At 38.6% G+C, this 15,927-nt stretch overlaps 2 protein-coding genes across 4 annotated transcripts in view; one reads left to right on the top strand and one right to left on the bottom strand.

The window, feature by feature from the left end:
• Positions 1 to 15,927, top strand: part of LOC101895437 (tubby-related protein 4) — a 92,501-nt gene that overhangs the window by 26,829 nt on the left and 49,745 nt on the right. For both annotated transcript variants that reach the window (XM_059118182.1, XM_059118186.1), the window contains exon 2: positions 19 to 841. In XM_059118182.1, coding sequence (XP_058974165.1) covers positions 746 to 841 — 96 coding nt within the window. In that variant the 5' untranslated portion in view covers positions 19 to 745. The remainder of the gene's footprint in view (positions 1 to 18; positions 842 to 15,927) is intronic.
• On the bottom strand, positions 3,002 to 9,366 carry LOC101895208 (uncharacterized). Of its 2 annotated transcripts, XM_005185440.4 has the most exons (5): positions 9,222 to 9,366; positions 8,629 to 8,951; positions 6,235 to 6,670; positions 6,033 to 6,160; positions 3,002 to 3,660 (listed from the first exon to the last, which is right to left on the bottom strand). In XM_005185440.4, the coding sequence occupies exons 2-5, from the start codon at positions 8,881 to 8,883 to the stop codon at positions 3,262 to 3,264; spliced, it is 1,218 nt and encodes a 405-aa protein (XP_005185497.1). In that variant the 5' UTR covers positions 8,884 to 8,951; positions 9,222 to 9,366; the 3' UTR covers positions 3,002 to 3,261. The 2 variants fall into 2 exon arrangements, with proteins under 2 accessions (XP_005185497.1, XP_058974182.1); XM_059118199.1 differs by lacking the exon at positions 9,222 to 9,366 and having other exon boundaries at positions 8,629 to 9,143.

Here is a 15,927-nt window from a genome sequence, read left to right as displayed (position 1 = left end):
CTCTCTCTCTCGTTGCAGGAACAGCCAACGTTGCCTCAAGTTACGAGCTTTTTGATGCCATGAAGAAGTTGGATGCATCTGCAAGATAATGCCATCGACATTTATGATGCCAATGCCCATGGTGATGATGATGCAGATGCTGATGACGACGACGACGATGATGATAATGAAGTTTGTGATGTTGATGACGCCAACAGCTGTTATTTATAGCAAACGGAAATAATTGCAAGAGTAGTTAGTTTAGTAACAAAAAAAAACAAAATAGCAACAAAAACAACAACACTAAAATTTAGTAGGAATATTGCAATTTTGAAAAAAAACAACAACAACACACATACACATAAAATAATAAAAATCCATACGAAACGGAGAAGAGAACAAACGAACGTACGACCGGCCAACCAAGCACTTCACCCCACCCCAAAAACAAGTAATTCAGATTCATCGGGAAGGATACAAGCTACTAACTACTGTACATACATTTAGTAGAGCAACAGCAACAACACAAACAACAACAACAACTATAAAAAATCAATCAACCCAAAACCGAAAAAAAGGCAAACAAAATCAAATTTACTCACTCCGATAACCCGGGGAACAGCAGCAGCTAAGCAAGCCAACCATTGGAAGTCCTTCAAAGTCCTCCACCACTCACACGTACACACCCACTCACAGCGTGCCGCATACACACATCCAATACAGCAACATCGTCAAATATTAAACCGGAGAGAAACATCGCTGAATAATGCATCTCCATTTCGAGCGCAACACAAATACAAAATGCGACTGCACAATTTTATCGCTCTCGTGGATGGGGAAAGTTCCCGACGATATACCAGAGGTAAGTTTCCAATAAAAAACAACTTTTAATACAATTTGTTGTTGACGTCAAAAAAAGAAATTGATATTTTATTACTGAATTCAGGAATGTATGTGCAGGTATATTGGATCGGAGTTTCCACATTTTTTCTGCGTTTAGACAAGACAAATTCGGTCTGTTCCAGAACTGCAAGAATGTGCAAGTTTTTATACCCTCCACCATAGTCTGGAGGGTATATTAAGTTTGTCATTCTGTTTGTAACACCTTGAAATAAACATTTTAGACCCCACAAAGTATATATATTCTTGATCAGCATAAAATTCTATGTCGATTTAGCTTCCGTCTATCCGTCTGTCCGTCTGTGGAAATCACTCTAGCTTCCGAACGAATTGAAGTAGATTGATAAAATTTTACTCAAATGTATGTTATGTTTGCAGGACTTTTGGTATTGAAAATGGGCCATGTAGGTCCACGTTTTGGAATAGCCCCCTATAACTGTACCTCACGATATTCGGTATTATGATGATTTTAACGGCATAATTCACCGGAATAGTTTCAAATTTGGTATTTGAAGTTCGTAATGGATGCTACAGCCTAAGACAGAAAATTGTCTGGGCAGGACCAGGTCTTCGTATAGCCCCCATATAACGGTACCTCCCAAAATTCGGTATTTTGATGATTTTAGCGAATTTCTTCACCGGAATTGTTTCAAATTTCGTATTTGAAGTTCCAAAGGGATACTACAGCCTAAGTCAGAAAATTGACTGTGCAGGTCCACGTCTTCGTATAGCACCCATATAATTTACCTCCCGATATTCGGTATTTTGATGATTTTAGCGACATTATTCACCGGAATTGTTTAAAATTGGGTATTTGAGATTCGTAATGGATACTACAATCTATGACAGAAAATTTTCGTTGCAGGTCCACGTCTTCGTATAGCCCCCATATAACGCCCGTATACAACTATTGTGTCTGGAGTATTTTGGAAAGCAAGGTTGGCACTAAAAAATACCAAAGTGTCGATCACCTCAATCAAGCGCTTCGCCGGGAATGGGCCAAAATACCACAGAGCAACATTCGGGCAGCGTTTGAAGGCCATAATTCATGCCAAAGGTGACCAATTCGAAGAAATCTAAACTTATTCTAAAATTTGATGCTATTTCCGACATTACTGGAAATAAAGCCACGGTCGATTAAAACAAGCGGAGAGCGACCATCGGCTGTTATAGCGGCCCACACCATGGCCGGCGCTTGAGTTCTGGTGGCCAACCGAAGGTGCACATTTTCAGCTGACCTCTTTGGCAAGTAAACACGACCATTTTGTTTATTTACAAACTGCTGGACAACGAATGTTTTCTCATCGGAGACGGAGAAAAGCAAATTCGGCAGTTCACCACTTTTGTCCAAGCAAAGCAACTCTTTAGCTCTTTTGAGTCTATTTTCTTCCCGTTGCTTGCACTTTTTGAAATTTCAATGGCTTTACCCCGAGCTCATTTTTTAATATTTGCCGAATGGAATATTGTGATATATTCAGCTCACGACCCATTTTTCGACCACTGCGACGCTGCTTTCGATCAAGTCGCTTCTTTACTTTTCGAACCATATCTGCTGATGTTGCTGTTTTCTTCTGTACCCGTATCACGGTAACGAGCAACGACATTTAAATGCTGGAGTGCTGTAACAACAGCCACTTGTTGTTTTCCAGCCAAATATAAGGGAATCACACTATCACCCTTGAATTCTATCACGAATAACTTCTTTTTCTGGAAAATTCTCACCAAAATGCGTTTGTACGCTTGTAAACCATATAATGAGATGTCACTGGAATAATTTTAGCAGCTGTCGGACGAGTGGCTTAGAAATGACAACAGTCTGAAGTTGGTTCAGGTTTTTCCATCTCACCCAGTAGACATTCCAGTCGGTCTTTACATCTTATTCATCTCCGGCAATATTACAATAATTGGTATTATATAATACATATAGAAAGAACTGCTAAGCCTATCCCCTCTTGCAAAATAACAAGATTGAAGCTTCAGTCGTTCGGTTGAGTCCCTCAGTCACCTAATAAGTCAGTACGTCATCTTCAACCACCTAATTGATACAACTCGATTACAACCACAAGCGACAGTTTATAATAAATATTATATTTATGTTAAATACATAACAAACTTGTCGTATACATATGGACATTTTAATATATTAATCTAACGCACACACACACACTTACAAATCATTAGGCTACTACAAATACATTTACATAAATAAATAGCATAAATACTTAAGAAATACAATCGTAAGTCATATTCCATTTCATTCGAACTGGAAGATGTGACTGCCAGACAATCCAAACGACAAACAAGCAAATGATGCTGCTGCTGCTGATGATGATGTCGTCCTTGTGTCTTCTGACTTTTCAATTGGCAAACATTTGCTATCCGCTAAGCCCGTAAGGCAGCTCCAATCATTACAGCTGTCAAAGACATCAACCACCAGTTAGAAGAAATGCCAACTTGGGCGCCATCATCCGCTGCCAAGCCATGGAAATGGACTCGGGTACGTCGCTTTGCTGTCAGTGACAGTTGCAGATGAACATCCTCGACATCGTCTAAAATGTGGTTGTTGTTGTTGCCATTGCCGTTGCTGTTGGTGACCACGTCACTATTCAAATAGGATTTGAAATCAACAGGTTTGTCATTTGGCTCGAAGCCATAGACATGCATTTGAACGAAGAGACTGGTCGTGTGCGGGTCGGTGACAATTGCCTTTAGGCTGTGCGCTGATATTTTCTCGAATTCAACGTGAGGCGTTTCCGAGGTGAGGGGATGTTCCAAATAGTGCTGCAGACGGTAAATTGTTGGCAAATTGTTGGAAGAAAATAGAAGAAGAAGAAAAGGGAAAGAGAAAAAAAAAATTGACCATGAATGGCAGGGCGTGAAATTGAGGTTAGTGCGCTCTAAATGGCGTTGGCGATTTAGTTAAAATGGCAGTCGCTGTTGGCTCATAATGGTGGTCAATGGGTTGTTACCAATGGACTGTGGAGTGTTTCTAGCAGAACCACTTTTTATGGACTTTTGCCAGAAGAAGATTGGTTATGGTCTTCTCAAAGAAGGCCACTAGAGGTCCCGGACGTAAGGCCACCTATGGTTCTCTCAGACAAAGATAGCTTTGATTCATCGATGGTCGTTTTTCGGAAGATTATCTGTAATACTACATCTGCTTTCTCTCAGAAGATCGACTGTGGTCTTCTAACGGAGGACCGGGAGACCAGCAATGCTCCTCTCAGGGATGGCCACTTCTGGTTACCCACAGAAGACACTGTATGTCATTATTATTTTTCAGAAGACTATCCATGGTCTTCTCTCACAAAACTACCTATGTTCTTCTCTCAGAGGACCATCAAAGGTTTACTTTCAGAAGACCATCAAAGGCTTTCTTTCAGAAGACCAAGTCGCTGTTGGCTCATAATGGTGGTCAATGGGTTGTTGCAAATGGGTTGTGGGGGTGTCTGAGAGAACAACTTTTAATGGATTTTTGCAAGAAGAAGATCGATTATGATCTTCTCGAAGAAGGCCACTAGAGGTCTCGGACGTGAGGCCACCTATGGTTTTCTCAGAAAAAGATAGCTTTGATTCATCGATGGTCGTTTCTCGGAAGATCATCTGTAATACTACGTCTGGTTTCTCAAAGAAGACCGACTGTGGCCTTCTAACAGAGGACCGGGAGACCAACAATGCTCTTCTCAGAGATGGCCACTTCTGGTTACCCACAGAAGACACTGTATGTCATTATTATTTTTCAGAAGACTATCCATGGTCTTCTCTCACAAAACTACCTATGGTCTTCTCTCAGAGGACCATCAAAGGCTTTCTTTCAGAAGACCAAGTCGCTGTTGGCTCATAATGGTGGTCAATGGGTTGTTACAAGTAGTTTGTGGGGGTGTCTGAGAGAACAACTTTTGATGGAATTTTACAAGAAGAAGGTCGGTTATGGTCTTCTGGAAGAAGGCCGCTGGAGGTCTCGGACGTGAGGACACCCATCATTTTCTCAGAGAAAGATATATTGATTCATCGAGAGAAGGCCACTTCTGGTTACCCACAGAAGACACTGTATGTCATTATTTTTTTCAGAAGACTATCCATGGTCTTCTCTCACAAAACTACCTAAGGTCTTCTCTTAGAAGAACACCAAAGGTTTTCTTTCAGAAGACCATCAAAGGCTTTCTTTCAGAAGACCAAGTCGCTGTTGGCTCATAAGGGTGGTCAATGGGTTGTGGGGGTGTCTGAGAGAACAACTTTTGATGGAATTTTGCAAGAAGAAGTTCGGTTATGGTCTTCTGAAAGAAGGCCACTGGAGGTCCCGGACGTGAGGACACCTATGATTTTCTCAGAGAAAGATAGCTTTGATTCATCGATGGTCGTTTCTCGGAAGATCATCTGTAATACTACATCTGGTTTCTCTAAGAAGGCCGACTGTGGTCTTCTAACGGAGGACCGGGAGACCAGCAATGCTCTTCTTCAGAGAAGGCCACATTTGGTCTTCTCTCAGAAGACCACCAATGTCTTCTGTCAGAAGACCACCTGTCTTCTCTCAGAATGGGTCGTGGTCGTCTAAGAGAACACTATAAGTGGTTTCCTAAGAGAAGACCACCTATGGTCTTCTCTCAGAAGACCGAATGTCATCTCTAAGAGAAGACCACCAAAGGTCTTCTCTCAGAAGACCACCTAAGGTCTTCTCTTAGGAGACCACTTATAGTGTTTTATTAGAAGGCCAACTCTTCTCTTAAAATACCAAATGTCGTGTTCCAAGAGACCATCTATGGTCTTCTCTTAGGAAACCACTCATAGTCTTCTCTTAGAAGTCTATCTATCATCTTCCAAGAGAAGACCACCTATGATCTTCTCCCAGAAGACCAACTATGGACTTCTCTTAAAAGACCAACTTTAATCTTCCAAGAGAATACCACCTACGATCTTATCCTAGAAGACTACCTATGGTCTTCTCTTAGAAGACAACCTATCGTCTTTTCTCAGAAGACCACATATGGTCTTCTCTTAGGAGACCACTTATAGTGTTCTCTTATAAGACCATCTATGGTCTTTTCTTAAAAGACCAACTATCACCTTCTCCCCGAAGACCACATATGGCCTTCTTTCAGATTTTTCTCCTCTCAGAAGACCATCTATGGTTTTCCAACAGAAGTTCTACTCACATCAATGATTAAAAATTCCACACAGGTGACGAAACTGCTGTCAATGAAATAAAACACCACAGTGTGATTGGTCGGCTCCTTGGTTATATCCGGTGATGATTGATCTGCCTGATACAACAAATAATCACCTGAAATTTTGCAAAAGAATAACTCTCATGAGTAACTCCCACATTCTCCAGCCTTTTCACAAAATGTTCCTCACCTTCTTGCCTCTCTCCCAATTGGATAACTTTATTCGTATTCGCACTGAAGAGATACTCGTCCGAATCATTTTCAGTATTCGAATGATTTTCAATATCATCGGGTATTATATCCCCGTTCTCATCCACATATTCTTCATCGGAATTTTCCAGCGCTCGCATATCTTCATGCATTAGATTTAGGGTCTCTTCGGCGGCCAGTTTTATTGGTTCATTTGATTTCAATAGATCTTCTAGATTTTGTCCACGATTTAGGATGTAACGCGGATGGACATTGCGTGGAATTTTCTTATAACCATAAATTTGTATGAGAACCTCAAATGGATCGTGGTTTCTTTCTGACATTTCTGCATCGTTGGTGATGTTCGGTAGCACTCGACGTATGGTTCCATTTATTAGATCCGTTTCATAGCTCATATCGACATTGACAGCAATTTCCTGAAGGAGAATGAAGTAAAATGGTGTTAAAGGGGAGTTATATATGGAATTTCGTTTTTATACCCTACACTACACTGTGGTACAGGACTCCAGATGTCCTGAAACGGATTTGATTCAAAGACACCTAGGGTCTAAAACCATTACTTCGATGAGGCACGTTTTGGCCGTATCAAATTATATATACCCTTTCTAGCTATATGGCTGAGGGTATAAAATGTTGTTGGAGTTTGTAGGTAATTTTTGCCGGGGGGTAATACGTAGGTTTCGGAAAGAGCCACTAGTTCTCATTATTTCCCTCGTTATACCCTACACCCCAAGGTGGTCAGGGTATTATGTCTTTGTGCATTTGTTTGTAACAGGCAAAAGGAAACGAGATAGACCCATAGTTCCTTTTGATGATCTGCATAGAATCACATTCTGAGTCGATTTATGCATGTCAGTCCGTCCGGGCGTCTGTCCATCCGTCCGTCTGCCCATGTATTTTTCTGAACAAAGTACATTTCGCATTTATTACCCGATCCAGGTGAAATTTTGCACAAATCATTTGCTTGACCCAAGGACAAACCCTATTGAAATTGGAGATAATCGGTAAAAATTTAGATATAGCTCCCATATATAACTTCGTCCGATTTGCCTTTTATTGTGCACCAAACGTGTAATATCAGCCCGAATAGTACGGAATATTGCACATACAACCAAATTAGGCCTAAAAATAAGTATGCCAAATATGATCGAAATCGGTTCAGATATAGCTATAGCTCCCATATATATTGTTCATCCGATTTGTTATTTTTGTCCTCCGCAACCGTAATATGCACTCTGTAACAACAATATTTGGGGAAATATCTCAAATACAGCTCAGAAATACTTTTGTTAAATTTTATCGAGATCGGTTCAGATTTGGATATATCTCCCATATATAACTTCGTCCGATTTACCTTTTTGTTGTGCACCAAACGTCTAATATTTGTCCAAATGGGATGAAATTTGGCACTTACGACCGAATTGAGTCTAGAAGCTAGTTTGTCAAATTTGGTGAAGATCGGTTCAGATATAGCTATAGCTCCCATATATATTCTTCATCCGATTTGTTACCCACAGCCGTAATATGCACCCCGTAACAATGATTTTCAGGGAAATATATAAAATACAGCTCAGAAATATCTTTACCAAATGTTATCAAGATCGGTTCAGATTTGGATATAGCTCCCATATATAACTTCGTCCGATTTACCTTTTATTGTGCACCAAACGTCTAATATCGGCTCAAATGGAATGGAATTTGGCACTTACGACCGAATTGAGTCTAGAAGCTAGTATGTCAAATTTGGTGAAGATCGGTTCAGATATAGCTATAGCTCCCATATATATTTTGTTCATCCGATTTGTTATATTTGTTACTCACAGCCGTAATATGCACTTCGTAACAACAATATTTGGGGAAATATATCAAATACAGCTCAGAAATACCTTTGCTAAATTTTATCGAGATCGGTTCAGATTTGGATATATCTCCCATATATAACTTCGTCCGATTTACCTTTTATTGTGCACCAAACGTTTAATGTTTACCCAAATGGGATGAAATTTGGCACTTACGAACGAATTGAGTCTAGAAGCTAGTATGCCAAATTTGATCGAAATCGGTTCAGATATAGCTATAGCTCCCATATATATTGTTCATCCGAATTGTTATATTTATTACCCACAGCCGTAATATGCACCCCGTAACAATGATATTCAGGGAAATATATGAAATACAGCTCAGAAATATCTTTGCCCCGCCCGACTTTAAGACTTTCTTTACTGGTTTTTTGTCTGGGATATTCTCCCCAAGAAATCTCGAATAACAACTCAAATATTTCGAATTACATTTGAAAAACTAGTAGTACTTGAAATTTCCCAACCCCTTGTCCACAGAGCAATTTCCCACCCCCTCCAGACAATTCAAAACTTACCTCATCGGAAATCATTTCGATGTATGTAATTGGCTCCGGTATGTCATAATTGAAGGTAATGACAGTCTCCTTGGTCAGGGCGATGAATGGCGTTCGGAGAATGTCTTTCATCAGCAATTGATCGCCCAAGATGCGGGCTCCTATACCAAAGACCGATGCATTGGCCACTTGAGGGCCAAGTGAAAACAAGACGGCATAAAACGACAGCAACAACAACAACGAGTTGGCGGCAAAAAATGAAGGAGAAGACTTCATTATTATGTTTCGGCAATAATGATGATGATAACGGTGATGGGGAGGGAGATAATTAAAATAATTTTCCGCTAGACGAAATGAAAGAGAGAGAGAGGGATTTTCTTAATTCACTTAAACACCAAAAAAACAACACCGATTGTTTGGATATTCTCTTAATTTTTTTTTTGTGATTTTTTTTGTTTATGATTCCGCAATCCGCATCTGTCAGTCGATATGTTTGTCTATCTTCGCATTAAGCAAATTATTATTAAAAAAATACATGAATTTTTATGCGGTGAAGAAATTTGTATTTTTTTTTTTTTTTGTTTTTTTTTTTTGAAACAAAATTTCTAAAATACCGCAAAGAAAATCCCCAAGCACTCGCAACGAAAACGGCGCACGTCAAAATTTGTTTTTTTTTGTTCTTGGTATTCCGGCGAAAATTTGAACGTGAATTTTATTGAAACATTTGTTGTTTGAATGTTTCGCGAGAACTGATTTTGAAAAGGTCTAGCAAATCTTTAAGAAGGCCAGCACGGCACAGCAAACAAATTCGTAAACGAAACAATAGCCATAGCCGGTGGGCTCCGAGCTGTAGGTGGTGGTGGAGCTGGTGATGTTTAGCCGATCATTGCTCTTTGGAAAGAGAGAACTAAATCGAACTGTATGTTTGTATGCAAATTGTTTGCTCGACATGCTCACGTTTTGAGAAACAACAAAAAAAAAAACAAAAGCGAAAAATATGCGAGTGCCGAAATGCATCCTTATGAAAATGTTGTATTAATTAGGTTTTTTGAGAATTTTCCTAGAGATGAAATGGATAAACCAAAAACGACTGAGGCTGTTCGTGGAATACCCTATAACACTTCGTTAAAATAATAACTAAGCTATAACAAGTTAAAAAGCAGTAAGTTCGGACGGGCCGAACTTTGAATACCCTCCACCATTTGGGACGAATTAGAAAATTTTCAAAAAAAAAAAAAATCCATTTAAAATTCTTTTAAAATCTTTAATATATCTAATATAGGAAGGTGCCGATATGGGGGGTATATGATATTGTGGACCTATAAAGACAAATCTATGTCTGCGTGTAAAGTACTTACAAGGAACTCCTTGTGTGGATTTTCAAAATATTGAATATCGCGGGGTATCGTTATATGGGAGCTATACGTTATCGTTAACCTATGTAGAGAATTCTCTGTCGGGGGGTAAAGTGCTCACAAAGAACCCCTTGTGTACAAAGAATACCTTGTGACCATTCCGTTGAGAAATATGGCTAAAAACATCAAAATACCCAATATCGGGGGTACCGTCATATGAGGGCTATACGATATCGGGGACCTATATAGATAATTCTCTGCCGAGGTATAAAGTACCCACAAGGAACTCCTTGTGTGGACAATTCCGATGAAAAATGTGGGTAAAATCATCAAAATACCGAATATCGGGGGGTACCGTTATATGGGGGATATACGATATCGTGGACCTGTATAGACAATTCTCTCTCAGGGGGTGAAGTACTCACAAGGAACTACTTGTGGGGATTTTAAGACAATTCCATTGAAAAGTGCGGCTAACATCATCAAAATACCGAATATCGGGGGGTACAGTTATATGGGGGATATACGATATCGTGGACATGTATAGACAATTCATTTTGAGGGGGTAAAATGCCCACAAGGTACTCCTCTAGTGGATTTTAAGACAGTTCCATTGAAAAATGTGGCTAGCAACATCAAAATACCGAATATCGGTTGGTACAGTTATATGGGGGATATACGATATCGTGGACCTATATAGACAATTCCTTTTTAAGGTGGTAAAATGTGCAAAAGGGACTCCTTTTGTGGAATTTCAGACAATTCCATTGAAAAATGTGGCTAAAATCATCAAAATACCGAATACCGTGGGGGTACCGTTATATGGGGGCTATACGATATTGTGGACCTATATAGATAATTCTCTGCCGAGGTATAAAGTACCCACAAAGAACTACTTGTGTGGATTTTCAGACAATTCCATTGAAAAATGTGGATAAAATCATTAAAAGTACCGAATATCGGGGGTACCGTTATATCGTGGACCGATATAGCTCATCTTCGAACTTGACCTGCCTGCAGACAAAAGACAGACCTGTGCAAAATTTTAGCTTCCTATCTTAATTCGTTTAGACTGTATAGTGATTACAACAGACGGACAGACGGACGGACAGGGCTAAATCGTCTTAGAATTTTACGCTGATCAAAATGATTATTTCGATGAGTTACAAACGGAATGACGAACTTAATATACCCTCCATACTTTTTTGGTGGAGGGTATAAAAAGGTGAAAATTTGTTAAACATAGATAGGATATACATATCTAGTACTTGACCATATAAATTACACTGGGCAGCATAAAAATTTTTTGCTGGGAAAATCCTGCAGATTATGAAAAAGGAGCTAAAAATACAAGACAAGTGTATCGGCATTTTGAAAGTTTACGTTGCAAAGTAACCTAAACACAGAGGGACAAGTTCCCCCCCGGGAAAAATAAGATTCCTCGGAATCTATTGGTTTTAGGTATATAGTGTTTTCGGCAATATAATAGATAACAATACGAGGATTATTTGGGTCGACAATCTTAACCCTCAAGCGAGTCACAAAATGGGTCTTTTTAGGCGTTTTTTTAAATATGCTTAAAAACTCCTCTTAAACGGGATAGTAGCAATTCAAAATATTCCACAAAATTATTTGTCATAAAATTCTACTATATGTCCCAGAAGACAGCATGAGTCTAAAACTTACCTTAACGCCAGGAAATCATTTATATTTTTAAAGCACATTTTAGGGTTAAAACCGTACTTGATGTGAATTTATGCCAAATTCTGTTACACAGGAGAATCATTCATTTTAGAAAGATAACGCCAGAGACAAAATTATTCTCCATCAAATTTTACTATAAGTTGCTAAGAAGAGAATTCGCTATTTTCATTATATATCAGGAAAATATATACATCAATGTTTCCAAAAAAAAAAAATCCCTAATTTCTTTGATAAACTTTTGCTCGGACTTTTTTCGAGTTGACGCCTGAAAATAACATAAAATGCCATTTTAGACATAAGATGTCAAAGGAAGAAATATTCTACACAAAATTTCAATATAAATCTTAAAATAAACTATATATCTAGGTGCAATAGTTTTTACTGAAAATTATATTCAAAATGTATGTAAAGTTTTTGCGTTTAAGGCCGTACTTTTTGTGAGTTTGTGCAAAAATCTCGAAAAAAAGCATTATTTTAGAAGGGTGACAACAGGGACAAAAATATTTATAGTTTTACTAACACAAGATCTGCTGTGAATATGGGACATATCTGTCCACTCCTTTTGGTACCTCTCTCACAAAGGATTACAATTTTTGAAAATTCGAAATGGACAACATTGGCTCTTTGGATAATCATAATGCAAGTCAAAATATATTTAAATAAACGGATAGTGGCTGAGGGTATACATCTGTCGGTAGAACCGATTCATCAGCGCCCAGATGAACTGCTAAAGCTAATATCATGAATTTTTGGTTGAAGTTCATTCTTGGTCTGAAGGTGTCAGAAAAGGCAGGATTTTTAGAAATTCTTACTAAAACGGTACGAGAAATTCTTACTAAATATGGTACCCTTTGTATTTGAAGAACCAGTAGAGCTAGAACTCAATCTTTGGATTGAGGCACACTGATGGATGGAGTGTATAGTGGATGGAATTTGGCATATGAGTCAAGGTTAAGTTGAGTAGGAAGGTAGTTTGGGAAGTGAGTACTCATGCATACGAAAAGTACCAAATGGTACTGAATTTGGTACAATTACAATTTCGACAAACGGGTGGAAATGGAATCCTGAAATTTGGAGGATCCTGGTGGAGAGTAGGATTTGGATATGTAGTTTTCGAATTTTGTACTTATGTGCACGAAATGTACTAAATGGTACGAAATTTGCTACAATTTCGATTTGGGTGAAGCAATAGAGGTGGTATCCTGAAAATTGGAAATGATATTTCTATTGGACTGTATGATGTTGGCAGTTATGAAAATTTGTACTTAAGTGTACTAAATGGTACTAAATTTGGTACAATTTGGATTTTAGTGAACCCATAGAGTTGGAGTTGGCATAGGAGTTAAGGTTAAGTTGGGTAGGGTCAACGTAGGGAGGTAGTTTGGGATGTGTGTACTCATTCCGTTTGTAACATCCCTAAATATTCACCGTAGACCCCATAATGTATATAAATATATATTCATAATCAACATAAAATTCTAAGTCGATTTAACAATGTCCGTCTGTCCGTCTGCTTGTCTGTCTGTCCGTCTGTCTGTTGAAATCACGATACAGGCCACATTATTTGACATAGACCGTCAAAATTTAGCAGAATAATTTGTATTGTGTCTAAGATGGTTGGTATTGAAAATGAGATATATCGGTCCACGTTTTGGTATAGCCCCCATATAACGGTACCTCCCGATGTTCAGTATTTTGATGATTTATGCCACATTTTTTCACGGATTTGTCTGAAAATTGGTAGTTGTAGGTCATAACGGGTCCCTGTACGTGTGGCAAAACATTGCATGTATAGGTCCACGTTTTGGTATAGCCCCCATATAACGGTACCTCCCGATATTCGGTAATTTGATGATTTTTGCCACATTTTTTCACGTATTTGTCTGAAATTTGGTATTTGTAGGTCATAATGGGTTCTAGCTCCATTGGCGAAACATTGTATGCATAGTTCTACGCTTTGGTATAGCCCCCATATAACGGTATCTCCCGATATTCGGTATTTTGATTGTTTTTGTCACATTTTTTCACGGATTTGTCTAAAAATTGGAATTTGTTGGTCACAAAAAGGTTCTAGATCCGTTGGCGAAACATTGTATGTATAGGTCCACGTTTTTGTATAGCCCTATATAGCGGTACCTCCCGATATTCGGTATTTTGATGATTTTTTGCACCAATTTCCCACGACTATGTCTAAAAATTGGTATTTGTGGGTCATAATTGGTTCTGATATTTCCATTGCCCTAAGGTGGAGGGTATTAAAAGTTCGGCCCAGCCGAAATTAATGTTTTTTTTTACTTGTTTTTTTAAATTTTATTGTATGAAAGCAACAAATGTCGAAAATAGCATCAGAGTTTAGAATAAGTTTAGATTTGTTCGAATTGGTCACCTTTGGCACGAATTATGGCCTTCAAACGGCCAATGAAACCGTCACACGCTGCCCCAATGTTGCTCTGCAGTATTTTGGCCCATTCCCGGCGAAGCGCCTGCTTGAGGTGATTGACACTTGAGTATTTTTTAGTGCCAACCTTGCTTTCCAAAATACTCCAGACACAATAGTCCAACGGATTGGTATCCGAAGATTTCGGTGGCCATTGTACGCTGAAAATGAAGCGAGGAACCTCATTTTGTAACCATTCTTGGGTGGCGGCGCTTGCGGAGTGCGATGGTGCTGAGTCCTGTTGGAATGTCCAAGGTCTGCGGCCAAAAATGTTTGCGTGCCCAACGCTTTAATACACCCTCCAGAATATTTTCGCGATAATATTCGGCATTTATTTTGATGCCACGGTCGATTAATACGAGCGGAGAGCGACCATCGGCTGTTATGGCGTCCCACACCATCGGCATGGCCGGCGCTTGAGTTCTGGTGGCCAACCGATCTTTTTGTTTGTTTACCAACGCCTGGTCAACGAATGTTTTCTCATCGGAGAAAACGAAATCCAGCAGTTCACCACTTTCGGCCAAGCGAAGCAACTCTTTAGCTCTTTAGAGCCTATTTTCTTCCTGTTGCGGTGTGAGTTCCTACACTTTTTGGAATTTCAATGGCTTTACCCCGAGCACATTTTTCAATATTTGACGAATGGAACATTGTGATGTGTTCAGTTCATTAGCCATTCCGACACGGGTTTCGATCATGTCGCTTCTTTTCTTTTCGAACCATTTCTGCAGATGGTGCTGTTGCTCTTACGTCCACGTCTACTTCCTTGACGTCGGGATACGCTACCAGCTACCAGTATCACGGTAACGAGCGATGGTACGAGACTCAAAACATTTATTCACATTTAAATGCTTGAGTACTCTAACGATAGCCACTTGTGGTTTCCAGCCAAATATAAAGAAATCACACTATCACGCTTGAATTCCATCACGAATAACTTTTTTTCTGGAAAATTCTCACCAATAAGGCTTTTGTACGCTTTTGTAAACAATATAATGAGCTATCACTGGAATAATTTTAACAGGACGAGGGGCTTAGAAATGACAGCAGTCTAAGATTGGTTGCAGTTTTTTCATCTCACCCTTTATGTACGGGTTAACTTTTATAATTTTCAGGATTTTTTTAATTTTTGACAAAGAACATAACTGCAAATCCTCATTATGTTTAAACATAGTGTTCATAATATTGCTATTAATTTGCCCAACACTGTTGGTTGGGCATTTACCGGCGGCCGCATAAATGGCATCATAACAAAATGATGTAAATAATGTAAATACATACACACATACATTTATGCAGCCACCGGTAAATTCCAATGCTGAATTCTAATAACTAAGCATCGTCAACAGCCAAAACAGGTTTGATGTGACGATGCAAATTGGACAATAGTTAGTTCTCAAGCAATTACCGTCGCGAAGACAAGTTTCCCCCCCCGAGTGACAAGTGATCAAATTATCTAATTAACATTTAACATAGAACACAGTGAACAACAACAAAATTATTAAATATACAAAAAAAGGAATATTTTACATACAGTGGACATTATTTGTTAACAAAAATTTAAACAAATTTACACAACACAAAAATATTAAAATTGTAAAACAACCATATAAGAAAATTGTGCTAAAACCTAAAATTTATAAAATAAACGAAGTGCAAAATTTTGAATATAAAACTTTAAATTATATTAAACTAAAACTTGAATTCTACTTACTTACAAACTAATGAATAAAACCCTAAATGTAAAATTGCACTACCCCCAAGAAAAAATATAAAGAATTATAAATAAAAACACAAGATAAAAAACAAAACAAATTTTTTATTATT

Source organism: Musca domestica, unplaced genomic scaffold (assembly GCF_030504385.1).
Source record: "Musca domestica strain aabys unplaced genomic scaffold, Musca_domestica.polishedcontigs.V.1.1 1, whole genome shotgun sequence".
Classification (NCBI taxonomy): Eukaryota; Metazoa; Arthropoda; class Insecta; order Diptera; family Muscidae; genus Musca; species Musca domestica.
The sequence above is the reverse complement of the archived record's forward strand: the minus strand, read 5'-3'. Positions and strand labels throughout refer to the sequence as shown.

Excerpts from the sequence above, each read along its gene's own strand:
- LOC101895208 (XM_005185440.4), bottom strand. The coding sequence starts at position 8,883 with ATGAAGTCTTCTCCTTCATTTTTTGCCGCCAACTCGTTGTTGTTGTTG. Across the intron at positions 6,161-6,234 it reads ATTGGGAGAGAGGCAAGAAG|GTGATTATTTGTTGTATCAG; the intron begins GTGAGGAACATT and ends GCAAAATTTCAG. Across the intron at positions 3,661-6,032 it reads TGGAATTTTTAATCATTGAT|CACTATTTGGAACATCCCCT; the intron begins GTGAGTAGAACT and ends TACCGTCTGCAG.